Below are 19851 nucleotides of genomic sequence, written 5' to 3'. Positions count from 1 at the left end.
ATTTGTGCATGAAGACAGTTGCATTTTTATAATAAAATTATATCAGATTGAAGCAACAGTGTCAACGGATGTTTTATTCGACATCTACAACCTTGATGTATAAGAGAAACCACGACATGTGGAAAGTCCACAAAAATCTCAAATTGTCAAAGAAAAGGTAGCAAAATGCTGAGAAATTTCCACTCAGCTATCTCCATGCACAAATTGAAAATATGTTTGGGTGAAAATGCAACTATTGCTGACATATTGTTACTTATCTTGAACCAAAAACAGCTCTATGGGCCTCAAACTAGCTGAGGTAAAGCGAGAAAAAGTGTTTCCGGTCATTTGAATGAACTGACCCTTTAATTCTACTCCATTTTCCCCAATCGGCTGCCTTTATCGTCCTGACATTCACCTTTTAACCCTCTTTTATTCAAATTTATGCGACTGATCTCTCTGCGCTCTGACTCCTGCCTCCTACCTGCTATTTATCTCCTTCTGATAAATCACCTGCATCCTCAGGGTGCATTCAACTTATTGCCTCGACACAAGCGACTGCCTGTCATTCTTAAGTCTCGTTTGCAGGTGACGGCTGAGAGTGTGTGTGTATCTGTGTGCTGTGAGCTCTGGATCTGATTAAGAGGACATGACTGATGTAGAAAGTACATGCTGCTTTTGTGGGAAATGTGGCAGACCTCTCTCCATGCTCCGGTGCATCGACAACGTGAAGTGTGCTGCTACAGCTGAGGCTTACAGTACTGCTGGCATCTACAGTAACGCCTGAACATGCCCTGAGACCATCTGAGGTGACAACTGGTGTGTGTGTGTGTGTGTGTGTGTGTATGTGTGTGTGTGTGTGTGTGTGTGTGTGTGTGTGTGTGTGTGTGTGTGTGTGTGTGTGTGTACTTGTTTCTGCTATACAGGTGGGGACTTTGACCTGACTATTTGCTATAAAGGTGGGGACTTGTCTTACGGTGGGGACCTAAAATGAGGTCCCCACGGGTGGCATTTTCTTGGCCATATTGTTGTTAATAAAAAATGTAAAAGTGCAAAAACGTTTGTTTAGGGTTAGGCATTGATTTGGTGATGGTTAAGGTTAGGGTTAGGGTATGGGTTAGGAGTTAGATATGAATGGGAGTCAATGGTAAGTCCCCACCGGTATAGAAAAACAAACATGTGTGTGTGTGTGTGTGTGTGTGAGCCTTCGTCTGCAGTTGCAACACATAGCTTAGCTGTAAAAAAAAAAATGCTGTGCCATGCCTTGTGTCTGTCATGCTGCATCCCTCAGGCTACACATCAAGTCTCTGCCTGTCGCTTTCTCAGAGTGTTTTATATATGTATATTTATATGTATGAGTGTGTGTGTTTGTGTGTTATCAGACAGCCTGCTGTAATAACAGAACAGTAGTGCCAGCGCTGTAAAATAAAGTGTGCATAGAGACAAAAAGAGAGGAGGGGAGGCTCCCAGGTTGCTGGAGACTGACCTTACTTCCCGAGTCCTTGGGTCCACACTCCCCTTTATCGTACCACCATTTGTTTTTCAGTTTGTCTAAGACTCCTGCTTCACTCAGTTTCAATACGGCAAGGTTTACGGGCGTTCTTCAAATCACGGGGAAGGGTGGGGTGGGGAAAATAACATAAATAACATCATAGGACATGTTATTTTATGTTATTCAGTCAGAAGAAGCCCAACAAGAGCAGCTTAGTACTCTTCACAAAGTGACGAAGCCTGAAAAGGGGCCCCACGTGTGCTACATGTCTCTTTGCTCGTTTTGAAAAAATATTCGTTTTTTCCTGGGTATTTAAGGGAAAGGGGCAGAGCTAACAGACATATATATGTGGGACCCCGGCTGCATCGCTTTTCTGGAACAGGCGCATACTGCCGGGACCTTTTTTAGTAACAAAAATGGAGGCCGTTACTGTCGAACCAAAATTATTGGTTCAGAAAATGTACTTCATACTCACCTGTGCACCAAAAACACCCAATACTGGGCTACTTTTTCACTCTAATATATTTTCAAGTTTCTAAATATAGCATCATAGCCATATTACCATTTTAATTGACCATTATGTGAGCAGTACAGCGAATATTCCTGCTTCAACAGTACTTGCTCTCCTCTACAGATTCAAAGATGCAGTTTCCGAAACCATCTACGCGACAAGTCGACCCGGCAGATGCTCCTGTTGCCAACAAAAAAAACACATTTCTCTTTTTTTACCCGCATCAAGGTCACATGGCATAGCGACATAGCGGCTAACCTTCTCGCCACCGCCTCCGCTGCCACACTCTCCTTTGTCGTACCACCACTTGTTTTTCAATTTGTCCAACAGGCCTTGCTCATTGAGTTTTAACACTGCCAGGTTAACTGCACTTCTTGAAAACGATAAAACATATTTGGTGAGAGGGGGGTGAGTACGCTGTCCAATTCGGGAGGGAAGGAACAGAAAGATAGGGGTGGGGGAGGAGGGAGGGAGAGAGGGGAAGGGAGGAGCAGCAGTAAGAAAAAAAAGGAACAAGGGGTGGAGAAGTGCATTAATCCCATTCAAGAACCCGAACACTCGCCGGACACAAATCTCTCTCTTTCGGTGAAATGATGACAAACCTAATAGAAACATCATAAAGTCAGCTGGAGATAGTGTTGTTGGCATTAGAATAATCTAGTAAGCCAAAAGTTGCCAATTCAGCCACCAAAGTCCACATCAAGTGTTCATAAGAAATATTACTATTACATGTGTAGAAGAATATTACTTCTATGTAAAATCAAAGACAGCTTGTTTGAAAAGATTAATGTTACTTCTGAGTGCTATGATTTTAACCCTCTGAACCCATAAGTAGTTGCTCACATTTTTCCCCATTGTTGGCTCATTTTTCACAGCAAAACAGAATCTTGCACATCTATGAAAACAGGACAACCATGACTAGAAGAATACAGAGATATCAGAGATGCCTTTTGTGCAGTATGGCAATGTTATATTGCTGTAAATCATAAAAAAGAACAAAAAGTGGAATATCTTTGATCAATTATTATTTAAAAAAAAAATGCAAAAAACCTAGAATCAACATGTACAACATATTTTCAAGTGCCCACAGGTGTTTTTGCAAATTTTTCAAATGAGACCTTGATTTTGATGAAATATCATAAACATGAGCTTGGATGTGAAAAAATGGTAACTGACAATTTTTTTCTGTTTTTACAGTTTCTGGCTCAGATAAAAGTTGTAATTTTGGCTCTTTTTAAAAGCTAAAATGTCTTTCAAACTTGCTGAGTTGGCTTTGCGATTCAGAGGGGTAAAGTGAATGTGTTTTTCTAGAATGCAATGCTTGAATGAGGGGAGAATGGTTTAGCAAACATTCAGCTGAGCAAAGAGGTGTCTAACCTGGCAAGGTAAATCAGAAGGTCCTTCAAGGTCACTAATATTACAAAATAATTAAAAAGCCTATTTTGTTCTGATTTTTTCAGATCTTTGCTTTATTTAGCAACACAAGTGAATTGTTATAGACTGAGATAGTTCAAGAAATGCTAAAAAACTCTCATTCATGGTCTCCAAAGGATGATTCCTTAAAGCTTTGGTGATCACCTACGCTCACATCTCGTGCTACTACTTGGACAAAAGTTTACTTTTTTCTAATATGTGAATGTAATGAAAAACTCAAATTAATCTACCCAAGCAGGGAAATGCTAAACAATGACATTGTTTTAGTATTATATTCTGACTGAAGTATGCATAGTTTTTTTTTCTCATATAACAAGGATCAAAATGTGCACTTAATTAAATATTGCAAAACACTATCCAGTTTAAAACATTAAATTTTGTCCCCAAATACTGGCAATCAGCAGCATCAGTCATTTAATCTCAGCATCACCTCCAGATAATTTGGACCCGTTTTACACATGCATATGTACATCAGCCAATTTTATAACTCGCAGGATTTCTGAGCATTAAGCTCTTCTGGAAAATCAGTGTCTATGAAAAGCTTTTCAAAATAAGGGCACATCATAATTTCAGGCCGCTGCAGTGATCTGTGATGGTAGGGCAGCAAAAGGGAGAGATTTGCTTCAGCAAGTGTTTTGATCCTTTCATTTGCATCATTTATGAAAAAATAAAAATAAAACAGTCAGTAATGGGAATGGATCAGAAACACAAAGCAACATGGCTAATATTACAGTTTAAGCTGATGATTGCAGATTGATTGCAGAGCCGTGTGAAATAACAGCCCTGACCAGCGGCGCTGCCAGCTTCTGAAGTTTGCTGGTGTGTTTCCTAGCTGATATCCGGACGAGTGACTGACAGAAGAAGATAATCCCCAAAACAACAAGGGAGAGGCCTGAAAAGGACGGAGGATTACCGTGATCTGTCAGGGACTCTTCCTGGTCAAAGCAGTGGCAGAAAACTGGCACCAGCCTGGCTGAAAACCAGTAGCTGCTCTGCTCTATTTCAGGTTCAGAGGAATTTACAGAAAAAACAACAACAAATTTTTTGGGGGGAGCTGTAACAAATTCTTGGTAGTGATTCACAAACAATTTTTAAAAAGCACTCATGTTTGGCTGTTATCTTCAAGACATCCTCTAATCACATTTGATCAATGCTCTAAAATGATTTATTTGTCCTGCAGAGCCTTAATAGGAAAGTGTTTCAACACGTGTGTATTGTGCAGGAATAAATTAAAGTGCAGGTGATTGCGAAGCTGCACACATAGATACACACACCTGCCTTTAGTGCATTTATCCATTCCCCTCAGTGAGACCTTGCTGGCGGCTTTGGTCGATAAGAATGCGGATTGAAAGTGCAACTCCCCACAGTAATGACACTGTATTCTGTGGCAGGTCTGTAAATTCCACTATGGTCGGGAGGCAGTGATAGAGTCTGGCAGAGTAGCCCAGGGCCAGGCATTCAAACGGCTCCCAAAATGCCATTTCAGTCAAAAATAAAGAACCAGTCAACCGTGAAGGAACGCTGAAGTAGCATTAGCTAAATCTCTAATTACATTCTGCCCATAAAATGCAGCTTATCGCCAAAATAAGACATTTTCAGATGAGTTTACTAGCAGCATGCCGTTCCAACATCTCTGTGGGCCCAAACAGCAAGCATGAGATTTACCTGGTGTGGAGAGCTGTAAAGGAGAAAAATATTAAATAAAAACAACCCCTGCAGCTCACAGTGAAGCCCCACATTCATGCAACAAACACGGATGTCAGAAAGCTGCTACTTCTGTCCTAAAACAAACAGATAAAAAACAAAAAACGCCCCACCCACCCACACAAAGCAGAAAGTGGAGACAGATAGAGATAGAAAAGGCGGCACACCAGGGAAGGTGGAATACCATAACAACACGTAAAACATATTGTTACACTATTCCACCCACCTTAACTGTGAACCCTTGGGTGTGGCTACTCCATAGCCTTTGGAGTCCAAGTTGCCTCCGACTTTCATTGTGTCGCAGGGCTTTCGCTGCTCAGTGTACTCATTCATGGTGGACTCCAGCAGGAAGGCGTATTTCCCTTTGGACTTGCGGACTCTCGCCACCCCTTCGGCTGTGGTCTTGGTGAAGACAGTAGGCTCTGCGGACTTCATGTAGCCCCACATCTTCTCATAGACAGCAATCTTGGACCGCTGTGAAGTTTTGAGGAGGTTCAGAGGTAGATGTGGTGTGAGCAATGGAGAATCAAGTTCCACATACAAGATGCAAAACAGAAAAACACACGAAGCATCAACATCTTACCACAATCCTGCATAGAAATCTACATGTTGGGTCTAAAGTACATTAACGTCTATTTCAGCCTTCATCCCAACACAATAGAAGTAAATGGACAAAGAAAGGTTTTATTACAAGCAGCTGGATCTCTTTTCTCTTTTGCAGTTTGGTTGAATAGACCCAAAGTGACACTCAGCTTAAAATCTTTTCAAACTGTCATTAACAGTTTGACTCAAAAAACCCACCATTTGTTTGCATCAAAAGGCAGCTGTTAAAAGTTGGTTCTACACAGATAAAGGTACAGAAGGAGGCTAGCTTAAATTTTGCACGGTAGTATTATTTCTCGTTTGTCTATATATGTAGCCCTGCGACAGACTGGCGACCTGTTCAGGGTGTCCCCTGCCTTCGCCCGAGTCAGCTGAGATAGGCTCCATGACCCCCCGCGACCCTAGTGAGGATAAAGCGGTGTATAGAGAATGGATGGATGGAGTATTATTTCTCCATTGTCTGTCTGTACATTCATATTAATGCAAAATCAGGCAAAGGTCCACAAAAACAACAGTTTATAGGGTATTCTTATGAATCCATGAGCCTTCGCTGAGTGTGCAGATGTAGAAGTGAAGTTCTGTTTAATTCTGAAGGAGTAGTTTGAATTGTTTGTCATTTCCACTGGATATGGCACAGAGTTCAACAAAACAAACTTGCATTAAGACAAAGTGCAATACTATAGGGGTTGCATTTTTTTGATAAAGGCAAAATTTGTCAGAACATAACATCAACGAAGCCTCAGGTTACAAACTATAGTGGGAACATTCAGGTTTAGTGCAGACTGTTTCATTTCGTAATAAATCCAAAAATTACCATTCTCACTGAATTTTGACTCCCAATGTCTGTCAAAGTAAGGGTTTTATGATGTTTTTTGTATGTTGTTCAGCTCTAATGTAGGGACCTAAAACTGGGATTTCAACTTGGCTGTACTGACATCTTTAACCCAAGTGGTTCAAGCTTAAACCTGAAGCTACACACGTGGACAAAATTGTTGGTACCCCTCAGTTCAAGAAGGAAAAACCCACAATTCTCACTGAAATCACTTGAAACTCACAAAAGTAACAATAAATAAAAATTTATTGAAAATTAAATAATCAAAATCAGCCATCACTTTTGAATTGTTGATTAACATAATTTAAAAAAAAAAAAAACAAACTAATGAAATAGGGCTGGACAAAAATGATGGTACCCATAACTTAATATTTTGTTGCACAACCTTTTGAGGCAATCACTGCAATTAAACGATTTCTGTATTTGTCAATGAGCGTTCTGCAGCTGTCAACAGGTATTTTGGCCCACTCCTCATGAGCAAACAGCTCCAGTTGTCTCAGGTTTGATGGGTGTCTTCTCCAAATGGCATGTTTCAGCTCCTTCCACATATGTTCAATGGGATTCAGATCTGGGCTCATAGAAGGCCACTTTAGAATAGTCCAACGCTTTTCTCTCAGCCATTCTTGGGTGTTTTTGGCTGTGTGTTTTGGATCGTTGTCCTGTTGGAAGACCCATGACCTGCGACTGAGACCAAGCTTTCTGACACTAGGCAGCACATTTCTCTCCAGAATGCCTTGATAGTCTTCAGATTTCATCGTACCTTGCACACTTTCAAGACACCCTGTGCCAGATGCAGCAAAGCAGCCCCAAAACATTACTGAGCCTCCTCCATGTTTCACCGTAGGGACAGTGTTCTTTTCTTCGTATGCTTGGTTTTTGAGTCTATGAACATAGAGTTGATGTGCCTTACCAAAAAGCTCCAGTTTGGTCTCATCTGTCCAAAGGACATTCTCCCAGAAGCTTTGTGGCTTGTCAACATGCATTTTTGCAAATTCCAGTCTCGCTTTTTTATGAGTTTTTTTCAGCAGTGGTGTCCTCCTTGGTCGTCTCCCATGAAGTCCACTTTGGCTCAAACAACGACGAATGGTGCGATCTGACACTGATGTACCTTGGCCTTGGAGTTCACCTTTAATTTCTTTGGAGGTTGCTCTGGGCTCTTTGGATACAATTCCAACAATCCGTCTCTTCAATTTGTCATCAATTTTCCTCTTGCGGCCACGTCCAGGGAGGTTGGCTACTGTCCCGTGGGTCTTGAACTTCTGAATAATATGAGCCACTGTTGTCACAGGAACTTCAAGCTGTTTAGAGATGGTCTTATAGCCTTTACCTTTAAGATGTTTGTCTATCATTTTTTTTCGGATGTCCTGGGACAATTCTCTCCTTCGCTTTCTGTTGTCCATGTTCAGTGTGGTACACACCTTTTCACCAAACAGCAGGGTGACTACTTGTCTCCCTTTAAATAGGCAGACTGACTGATTATGAGTTTGGAAACACCTGTGATGTCAATTAAATGACACACCTGAGTTAATCATGTCACTCTGGTCAAATAGTTTTCAATCTTTTATAGAGGTACCATCATTTTTGTCCAGGCCTGTTTCATTAGTTTGTTTTTTTAAATAATTATGTTAATCAACAATTCAAAAGTAATGGCTGTTTTTGATTATTTAATTTTCAATAAATTTTCATTTATTGTTACTTTTGTGAGTTTCAAGTGATTTCAGTGAGAATTGTGGGTTTTCCTTCTTTAACTGAGGGGTACCAACAATTTTGTCCACGTGTGTATATTTTCCCTTTACTGAGCCAGACGTAATAGAGTGTATGCATGACTCTAGAATATAGAAACACTTATAGTCACTACATATCCACATGCAGACTAAAAGGCTACTACAAAACATGCGGTTGTCATGAGCAGTCTACAGAAACCTCTACCAAAATGTGCCTTTGTGTATGTTTTTGTAACACATGACATCTACAGAGAGAAATGATTGTCAGAAAGAGAAGGAAAATAATTCAATACATTTCAAAATATCCTTATAACTTACTGAAGTCTGACGTTTCATGCTAGACTGTAGGATTGTAGTAAGAAGCAAGTTCAACATAGTGAGACTTTCTTTGCATTAACCAGCTCAACTAAATCTAAAACCCCAATCATGCTAAATGGTATCAGACAGTTGATAATCACTTTCATGAAGAAAACCTGGTTAACACAGAAAGCTGATTATGACTTTAATATGTTAACCAGGTTTTCTTCATCAGGCTCTGAGTTCTGGATGTTTGACTTTTGACTCATCTTTCTGCATGAAATGGATTAATCGTGTGTTGCTCACTTCATTCAAAAAGGTTGAGAGCTATGATGAGTATTAAAAATTTATATCTGCACTTAACTTAATATATTGATTTTACAACTTATTGTACCCTCAATACAGCCACTTTTTCGATTGTGACAGCTGCACATTAGAGCTCATAAACTATACATTTAAACATGAAGCTTAACAAGTACATTTCAATCTGATACTGTTCCACAATGAAAGATACATGCAAATCACTTTAATTTTTGGACCAATTAATGTTCCTGATTGAATATTCTCTGTGACAAAGACCAGTGTGTTCTACATATTAGTTGCAAGTACAGCAGTGTGAAGCTGACTGTGCAGCAAATCAGGACTGATCTAACGTTATAATTCTGCATTTTCTGCATTATCAGCTGAATACATACGGTTTGTGCTCCTGTAACTGCACAGCTTTGTACAGTCAGATTACCAATATACAGCTCAACAGGTTTGCAGATATAACAGATTCCCTCAGCTAAGAATATTTATGACCCAGAGAGAACATGGTCAGGAAAAGAATTTATGCTTCTTAAAACTGATTTAAATCCTGAACTCTGATCAAAACTTCCTCTGGAGCAGGTTAGCTGTGCAGCATAAGTTACTATGGTGATGGAGCAGAGCCAAAACTCTGACTTTAGGCTCAACATACCTCGCAAAGCCATTAATCTCACTTAGTAGTACGGCCCTCAGGCAGATTAGCTCTAACAAGGGAAGATTTGAGTGGAATATATCTTCATCTGCTGAATATATTCAAGGCATGATCAACCAAACACCCCTATTATGCACAACACGGGCCTTGAACAACTTCTGCTCGCAGAAATTACATTTATATGCTACAAATGCACCGCATGAATTAACTTTTTATCCACAAAGTAAAGTATTTGTTTTGTTCCTTAAATGAGCCACATTCAGGACTCAGGAGGCAAACTTCAGCCTCATACCAATGTTAAATTACCTACAACATGTATTCAGTCATATGTACCATAAACATGATTTCTAGGATACATGGTTGTCTGCTAAGCCTCCATAACTTCCTCCAATATCAACAAGGCTGCATGATCATCCTTTTCTCTGGTGTGTAAATATGAAGACTCTCCTCACTGTCTGAGACTTTAACTATCAACACCAACTCACCCTGAAGAACTCTTTGGTGGATCCGGAGTCCAAGGTGCCATAAGCGATGTCAGTCTGCTTGGCCAGATCCTCAGCGCTCTCTATGGGGGAAACCATCCTCTCCACAGTAAGGAAGGCAGCCAGGTTGGCCGTGTAGGAGGAAATGATGATGAGGGTGAAGAACCACCACACTCCTCCAACGATCCGCCCCGATAAAGATCTTGGAGACAGGGGGAGGGAGGAAGAACCGTGCAGGGGGGTAGTTTGGAAGGATTAGGTGGCAGAGGAGGATGGAGGGGATAAAAATAAGAGGAAAAATGATAATTGGAGTGTTGCAGGAGGTCAAATCAGGATAAATAAGAGAGGAGAACGAGGTACAAAGACATAGAAAAGAATCAGTCAGTGGTGGAAGATGCAGTGAATTGGAATGATGAAATAAAGCCACCGAAGATGCTTCTAAACCACAAGGTGGAGCTCTGACAACACTCAAACCTTCTGGAGCTCTATTTCCTCCTCATTAGTTCATACTGCCTCATAAAAAAACAAAAAAACAAAAAACTACATGCTTGCATTGACCAGCTTTGATAAAGGTGTACCACTGTTCCTGCATACTCCACCCTCTGTCTTTTCTTTTCTTTTTTTTTCTTCTGTTTACCAGTAGGATGAAAAGAGCTGCAGGTCCCCCAGCCGGCGAGTAGTGGCAGCGGTGGCGCTGTTCTTTTCTTGTTTTCTCGCTCGGGGAGAGAGATAGCCGGCTGCTCAGGAGCAGCGGAAGGTCGTGAGGAGAATCTTAAACCACAAATGCTGCATTGAGGAGAACAAACAAGATCTCCCCTTGGTGCAAATCAAACAGTAGAGGATATAAAACCCTCAGGCCTCCATGTCAGATGCAGGGAGAGGGGAGGAGAGGGAAGGATGGGGAGGAGATGGGCATCTGCAACAGTCAGTGTTTTCTTTGGTTTCTCTCTGTTGCAATCCGGTCACAATGCACACAAGATACACAGAGCAACATTTTGCTGCACATCTGCCTCTCAATCCCAAACCTATGTCTCTTTTTTGCAAGAAGTCTGATTGCTAAAGAACCCAGTGTTCTAACAAATTACAGCCAATACAGTGTGCGGCAGCACCGTCACCCCAAACCACAGAATCACTGAGGAAACCTCCATTTTCTTGCTCTGTGCCGATGAAAGTGCCTGTAGCGGCTTCCAATAGAGGAGTGCTGCAGCAGAGCATGTCTCCTTCACCCACACAGGAAACCTTGCCCATAAAATAGACTTATTGATGTATTAGCTCTGGATTTGAATACAAATTACTTCCCCTCTCTTTTTCTCTCTCTATTTTCCTCCTCCTTGGTAGCTTTAAAAGAGCACAGAGAATTTAACTGTAAAATAAAGAGGTGGAGTGCATGCATGGTATTCTCTCTCTCTCTCTTCTCTCAAGCCCCCTTTATTTATTTATTTTTTGCCACAATCCTTTCATTTGTCTCCCATCTTTTCTCTTTATTTCCACAGAATCAACAGTGGATTGTGCAATAATGGGACCAGAGGAGGAGAGTCTCTCTGCCATCCCTCCAACTCCCTGAGCTGTGTGTTTGCTGCCTGATACCACTGGCTTTGATCCACACTGACACACTGCTGTGTCTTGATGGGCCTGCCATAAACAGAGGGGATGAAGGAGGAGGGAGGATGAGGAGGACAGCTCAGCGCCCGGAGTTTTGGGGTAATTTTACGGACACGTTGGTGCTCTCAGTGTTTTCTTTTATTTTCTGTCCTCAAAGCCACGACTGATTCCATATAACATACGATGTCATAATCCCTGTCAGGAAATGGGGCATAATATCAGCTGACAGTGGGCGACATGGCAATCAGAATAACAACAACAGACCTCCCCTCAGATATCAGAGGAAAAACAAACTGATCAGATTAAAGAGACTGGTGGAGAACACTAGAAATCAAAGAGTCAGTTTACTTCAAATTACACCAAAATTACAAAAATTAACCAAAAAAGAGCATCTAACATGATGCAGATGGTGTATTTAGATCTCACAGACTAATAAAGATAAACTTTAGGAGGATTGATAATTTGTGATCTATGGAAATATGAAAGGATATACATCATGAAGAACTGAGTAGACATCAGTATTTGATATTTGTTTCAGAGTGTTTCCATTATGCTAACATGTCTTTTTAATGTCTCCCAGTGATGATATGAGGGGTAGGAAGCTCCTGGAGCCTCCTCATCTCCTCAATATAAATTTAAAGGACTGGAAGATCCTCCGTGATGGCAGCAATAATTATTGGATCACAGAAGGAGGTAAGGAAGTAGAAGCTAGAATAACAAGACACGACTACTGGAAAATATTCCAGATTCCATCGTTATTTTTCTTAAATGGTTAACATATATAAGCTACTGGATACCAAGAATTTCCCCAAAGGATGAATAAATCTATTATTATCATCAATAGATTTCAGATGGGAATGAATCTGAGAGTGGACAGGAAAGATTATCGCCAACAAATAATAAACCTTCTAATATTAAATTGTATTTAACTGCTCAGGTGCTGCTAATTAGTTGTTTGGGCTTAAATGGAGATTGTCTTTCTTCCAGGAAATAAAGAAACTCAAGCAACTTTCTCCATTTTCTGTATAATTATATATTTTAGTTCGAGAAAACCTTAGTGGAACATATAAAATAATGAAAGTAAATGTGCAAAGTTGCAACTGGAGAGAAAAACTGCAAAATGGTACCTAACAAGTGGTGCAGTTGTGCTATTCAAAAAATAAGACACATTTTCTATGTCCTAGAGGTCAATGACAACACTTTTAAACTTGTTAGTTTTCTGTTGCATGATAAAGCTGCACAGTTTGGTTAGTTTCCACCAACACACACATGATATAACATAAAGACACAAATGAATCCTAAACAGCAGCACCTAATTAACAAAGAATGAATAGCAGTTATTTCAATGTTTTTTTTTTTTTTTGTTCCTTCCGACTGTCGCTCATAGGGAATCCAATGGCATCTTTGGATTGTTGGGTTTTCTGTTCTCTTCTGTTCTTTTTGTATTATTTGTGAGGTCTGTACCTCACTATACTAAGTGCTTTGAAATGGCGTATGTTGTGAATCTGTAAAAATAGAAAAAATTATCAGCTTTTAACTGTGATGTGCTGTTCTGTTGAAAAACCTGACCTAATCTGAGTTTAAAATCATTGTATTTCATCAAAATTACCTTCTGCATGTCTTATTTTAAAACACACACACACACACACACACACACACACACACACACACACACACACACACACACACACACACACAAACACACACACACACACACACACACACACACACACACCTGCCAAACAGGTCGCTCTAACCAGATTCTGTAAAAAATGAAATAAAATATTAATAAGTCATGACTGGGACTTTAATTACTCATCTGTGATGTGTTATTCAGTTAGAAAAAATCTCTAAATTTAATTTTAAAATCATGTTGTTTCATTAACATCTATTTATTCTACATGTCTCAATTAAAAAATAATCGAACATAAATCAACATTAACCCAATTTAAGGTCTCATGACAAAAAATCTGCTATTTCTCGGCTGAACTGAAAGCAGTGTTTACACAGAGTAGAGAGGAGACAAATGTGGATCAAACCAGCAGGAGCAAAATATCTATACTATTATTTTTTCAAGTATTGGTAACACCCGTGGACACTTGGGAAAATGTTGTACATACTGATTTCAAGTTTTAGCAATTTTTGTTGACATATTCAACCTAATTTTCCCCTTTTTTATGATTTACGGCATCATAACGTTGTCATATTGTACAAAAAACACTTTTGAGTTCGGTCTACTTCTAGCCATGGTTGTGCTGTTTCCATAGAGGTGCAGGACTATACAGTGGGGCCAATAAGTATTGGGCAACTTAAAAATTTCCACGTTCACCATTTAAAAAGATAAGAGAGGTTTGTAATTTTCATCATAGGAACACATCAGGCGTGAGAGACAGAATGCTAAAAAAAAATTCCAGGAAATCACATTGTATGATTTTTAAACAATTTATTTGTGAAAATGGGTGGCCAATAAGTATTGGGCAGCTAGAAAACAAACAACTCTTCTGTCCCTCACAGACCAGTCTTTAAAAAGTTAGACAGGTGTCATACAGAAATCTGAACCCATGGAAATCTGACCCCCGGGTCACTTTTCTATATAGAATTCTGACCCCTTTTCTATATAGAATTCTGACCCGCAGGTCACTTTTCTAGTATAGAAAACTGACCCGCCCCATAGAATTGTGACCCCCTATATGAAATTTTAAATTTTGCTGATAAAAATGTTCTGCTATACTTACTTACTAGAAAAAACATCTTTTCACCATCATAGCCTATAATGTAAAGAATGTTAATGAACATTCTACAAAGTACATTTCTATATGTATGTATGTGATGGAAGTATTCTTCCTGCAATATATATATATATATATATATATATATATATATATATATATATATATATCAGATTAATCCATATTAATTTGAAAATCTGCAAATATGACAATGTCAAGTGTCAGATATCCACCTGACATCCATTGAGTACATACCAAGAGTTATCAGCCGATCAGCTTCAGCAGAATGGAATCCAGTGAATTTGACAGCATATGTGGTTTTCTCAACAGTCCAGAAGTAGCCAGGGTAAGTTGAATAAAGTATTTAAAGTTGTGTTTATATTACTTATGTGTTGTGACCTAGGTCACTTTTCCATGCTATAGAATAGTGACCCCACTATATATTATGCTAGTTATTTAATGTTTTGTAACCTAGGTCACTTTTCTATGCTATAGAATAGTGACCCCACTATGTATTATGCTAGTTATTTAATGTTTTGTAACCTAGGTCACTTTTCCATGCTATAGAATATTGATCCCACTATGTATTATGCTAGCTATTTAATGTTTTGTAACCTAGGTCACTTTTCCATGCTATAGAATATTGATCCCACTATGTATTATGCCAGTTATATGTGATGTTTTGTAACCCAGGTCACTTTTCCATGCTATAGAATATTGACCTCAGGATTATTATTATTTTAATGTAAATACAATGAATTTGTAAATAAAATAATTATTTTTAATAATGTGTTGTAAAGTGTTCATCCAGTCTCTTATGGAGCCATAATGCTGACAGTAAGTTTTGGCATTGAAAAATGTTGAATTGAAAGCGAAAATACAAACATTGAATTTCCAATCTTACTGGCAGTGTTTTCGCGGAGCCATAATGCTGACAGTAAGTTTTGGCATTGAAAAATGTTGAATTCAAACTGTGATGTGCTGTTCTGTTGAAAATACAAACATTGAACTTTCAATCTTACTGGCAGTATTTTCACGTGAGGGGCGGGGGCTAAGGGGGCGGGGCTTATAGCGTGAGAACGCGCTTCTTGGTTTTGAGGAAAGGAGACAGGAGCAGATTGCCCTGTGCTGGCTAACGCCATTTTCGTTTGACCAAGCATGGATCAGAGTTCACCTCAGGGGCGGATTGAACGTCATTCGGTCGTTTGACCGAAGGGCCGGTCCACATGTGGCCCGGTAGGCTGGTATTTATTAAATAATTTTATTATTGGGCACCTGACGCCCGTATAGCTTATAGGGTTAAGCAGGCGACCCATGTATAGGGGCTAGAATCCAACGCAGCGGCTTGGGTTCGATTCCTGTCTGCGGCCCTTTGCTGCATGTCATCCCCCTACTTTTCTCCCCATCTCCTGTCCCTCTTCACTGCGACTATCACAATAAAAAGGCAAAAAAAAAAATATAATTTTTTTTGTTAAGCTGCCAAAATATTCAAATGTGATTTATATTCTTCCATCTGCATATTATAGTTTTTTCTCAATGGTCTTAATGTGTGTTTCACAGGTAAAATGTTTGAAAAAAGGATTTTATACAGTCTGAATTGTAATCAACTCTATGAGCTGGGGGGGAGATTCGAGTTGATTGCACAGGTGGGCTGGTCTGGTCCAAAAAGTCCCGGGCCGAATTTGACTCCCAATCCTGGCCCTGGGACTTCGAAAACGCCAGTAAGTCTGTTTCTCTTTGTACGTATTAGTATATAATATTTTTCCACACAGAACCTCATGGCGTTAAAACCACTTTAGGCTTCATATTATGCTAATTTAGCAAACGTGCTAACGTTCTCTAAGCTAGCTAATGTAAAAGGGCTTTGACTCGTTTCCACAGACACATTTCCATTTACAGGAGGGATTCTTCATCAATTTAAATATTAATATTACTCTTCAATATTACTTATTAAATAACCCCTTTAAGCTGCAGTCAATTCCAGCCATTTTCAGTACAAAAAAATCGCTAATATTCTATTTGTAAATAAAAATATAACGAGAAATACAGGGAATATTGGACACGCATCGCGACGTGCATTTTCTCGAAAACGACCTATTCGTGGATCATATATCGACTTCAAGACATGTTTTGGACAAAATGTTTTACTGGCTTGTTTTGTCTGGATGTCCAAGGTTGGATTATGGCCGTTTTTTGTGGAATATTTTTTTCGCGGAGCCATAATGCTGACAGTAAGTTTTGGCATTGAAAAATGTTGAATTCAAAGCGAAAATACAAACATTGAACTTTCAATCTTACTGGCAGTGTTTTCACGTGAGGGGCGGGGGCTAGGGGGGTGGGGCTTATAGCGCGAGAACGCGCTTCTTGTTTTTGAGGAAAGGGGACAGGAGCAGATTGCCCTGTGCTGGCTAACGCCATTTTCTTTTGACCAAGCATGGATCAGAGTTCACCTGGACCTGGGACTTCGAAAACGCCAGTAAGTCTGTTTCTCTTCGTACGTATTAGTATCTCCACAACGTCATACCTGGGTTTCAAAGACAGCTATGGAGCTGAATGGAGAGCACCCACCAACAAGTCAATTGTTCTTTTGTTAATTGTCCTTGTTGGCAAGTGTAGGTGGAGTTTATGACAAATGTTTTCACTGTGAAGATTTTAGCAGCTGCAGGTCAGAATTTGTATTCTGTAAATTGTTGAAGTGTTCTAATATGAATCTTAAAATCAAAAACTTTGTTTTGTTATCATACCCTTGGGCATATGTACTTATGCTAAAAACACCGTTCTGTTCAGCACTTGAAAATCAGGTCACAGTTTACTTTGATCTATTTTAGTTTTTAAAACGAAAATTGTATTTAAACAGTTAACTGTGAAGTTGAAGAAAATGCTTTTGATTAATAAATACTTTTCTTCAGTGTACCAGATTTTATTGTTTTTTTCAAATTAATTTTATAAAGTAAGTTAGACTTTCAAAACATGCAAAAGATTTTTTTTAAATCAATAAGATTGAGTGTATGACATCATCTTACTTTATTTAACTAAGTATGATGTCATTAATAACTGACTGTTTTTTAAAGTTAGTTAAACTCAATTTTTTGGCTTTTTCTTCAAGGTTATATTCAAAACTTTTAACTTGGTAAAATAGACATTTTTGAGTTTTCCTAAATCAAAAAAAAGAGAGAACTTCACTAAACTACTGAAAAGTGCTTGGAAAATGTTGCCTCATTTTTTTGAGTAGGATCTAAGCAACAGTTTTTACAGTGTAAGCTCTGATAAAAAGCTGCATTTCAAATAAGCAAATCAATGTGTAGTTAAGAATCTCAGAACAAAATGACATATTTAAACCTTTTATAATCCATTTTACTGATGTCTGCTTGAATCATAATTGTCATGCCCTCCTGTCTCGGTATTCAGACTCATTAAGATAACGATGAGCGGCTGTGCTTCCAGCGCAGCCGGTGTGAATAGGCAATCATCAGCAGATAAAAACCTGCCACCACGCTCAGCTTGTTGCTGAGTCATTGCGTACCACATTCCGGACCATACACGTTGTATATTGCCTCATTGCTATCTGGACTCTGATTCTTTGTGGACATCTTGCCTGCTCCGTCTTCACCTCCGCACCCCGGTATCCTTCACCCGCTCAGCATCCTCCTCCGTCTGTTCTTGGACTGCTGGCTTCTCTATCATTGCCACATCTCCACCACTGGCTCCCCCAGCTCAGTTCCCCACCTCGTCTTCAGATTCCCCGGACAATAGTGAGTTCCCCTCCCTGTCAGTTTAGTTTTTATTTTTTGCTTCCACTTCGGCCGTCTGGCCCGCCTTCAATTTGGTTTGGTTTAGTTTAGTTAGTTTCGTTTTGTCCTTTTTCTGTTTGATTCCCTGCACCTCCTTAATGGAGTGATTTTTTTTTTTTTTTTTTTTTTTGTTAACCATTAAACCAGGGGCGGGTGGTCAATAGAGGGTGCTAGGGCGCCGCCCCCTCTGTCTCACATCATGTAGAGAGTCACAGCCCTTCCTTTAATAAAACGTTTTTAAAATTACATTTACATATATATCCTATGTTTTTAACAAGCAAAATGGATAATAGAGCCTGTAGAGAGTTATTAAGATGTATAATTTATAATAAAAAGTCAGATTAGAAACGTCATATCCGGCCTGGGGCGCACTGATCTTTCCCCATTGACTCTTGTCACTACCCGATCCGTCCCGGAAACCTGATTTGTACTGCGCATGTGCGCAAATTACGTCACTTCCGCTACTCCCGAAAAAAAAAAGAATTTTTTGTCAATTACTTAATGATTCAAGAATTATAGGGTTAAGCTAGTAGTAGGAACCTTTAGTAGTAAAACTGGGCGCCATCCTCCTCACTACAGCGATCTGCTTCTGTCAGAGGAATCACTCCGTTAAACTGCGGCCAAGTGAGCCGCTGGGCGTTGCGCGGCTATTCTGCGTAATACCGTAATGTTATCACAGGCGCTGAGCAGCCAGGCTGACAGACGTCCGCTGCAAATACATGCTGTCATTCAGATTTTGACTTTCAATATCTTCAAATCCTGAGGCGGTGACAAAGATCTCTCACTATGGCCTTGTCAGGGGTCATCCCAGCTAGCACCTGCATAGTATCTCCTGATTTTACTGTAAAATTTTAGAGAAAATTAATGTCAAAGTATGCTGAAATTTCAATTGTCCGGCTGGCCAACGGCAGATGGGCTGGCCCGTATGAGAGAGGTTCTGCTTAAGGTTTCTCCCTGTTAAAAAGGAGTTTTTCATTGCCACTGTCGTCTGAGGGCTTCCTCTGGGGGTTTCAGGCCATATGGGTTTGTAAAGCGTCTTGAAACATTTTAATTGTAATTGGTGCTATATAAATTAATTTAAATTGAACTGAATTGAATTGAGAATCAGCCATTATGCATCAACACAACTGAAATTTCAGCATACTTTGACATTAATTTTCTCTAAAATTTTACAGTAAAATCAGGTGATACTGTGCAGGTGCTAGCTGGGATGACCCCTGACAAGGCCATAGTGAGAGATCTTTGTCACCGCCTCAGGATTTGAAGATATTGAAAGTCAAAATCTGAATAACAGCATGTATTTGCAGCGGACGTCTGTCAGCCTGGCTGCTCAGCACCTGTGATAACATTACGGTATTACGCAGAATAGCCGCGCAACGCCCAGCGGCTCACTTGGCCGCAGTTTAACGGAGTGATTCCTCTGACAGAAGCAGATCGCTGTAGTGAGGAGGATGGTGCCCAGTTTTACTACTAAAGGTTCCTACTACTAGCTTAACCCTATAATTCTTGAATCATTAAGTAATTGACAGAAAATTCAATTTTTTTCGGGTTAAAGGTTAAAATGCTGTAAAATGCATGGAAAAACGGGTAGCGGAAGTGACGTACTTTTCGCACATGTGCAGTACAAATCGGGTTTCCGGGACGGATCGGGTAGCGACAACTCTCGTTATAACTTTGACATGCGCAGTTCGTTCCTCTTCAATACAAGAGACA

General features: G+C 39.7%; 1 protein-coding gene across 6 annotated transcripts in view; it reads right to left on the bottom strand.

Annotated features, from left to right (window-relative positions):
- The window catches only part of gria4b (glutamate receptor, ionotropic, AMPA 4b), a 343099-nt gene that overhangs the window by 10483 nt on the left and 312765 nt on the right, over nt 1–19851 (bottom strand). For 2 of the 6 annotated variants that reach the window (XM_051937655.1, XM_051937657.1), the window contains 3 exons: nt 10020–10218; nt 5347–5594; nt 1466–1580 (listed from right to left, as the gene is read on the bottom strand). In XM_051937655.1, coding sequence (XP_051793615.1) covers nt 1466–1580; nt 5347–5594; nt 10020–10218 — 562 coding nt within the window. Of the gene's footprint in view, nt 1–1428; nt 1581–2240; nt 2356–5346; nt 5595–10019; nt 10219–19851 lie in introns of those variants that run through there. The other 4 variants (XM_051937654.1, XM_051937656.1, XR_007937136.1 and 1 more) reach the window with 3 other exon arrangements.

The sequence above is a fragment of the Acanthochromis polyacanthus genome, chromosome 17, assembly GCF_021347895.1.
Source record: "Acanthochromis polyacanthus isolate Apoly-LR-REF ecotype Palm Island chromosome 17, KAUST_Apoly_ChrSc, whole genome shotgun sequence".
Lineage (NCBI taxonomy): Eukaryota > Metazoa > Chordata > Actinopteri > Pomacentridae > Acanthochromis > Acanthochromis polyacanthus.
The sequence above is the reverse complement of the archived record's forward strand: the minus strand, read 5'-3'. Positions and strand labels throughout refer to the sequence as shown.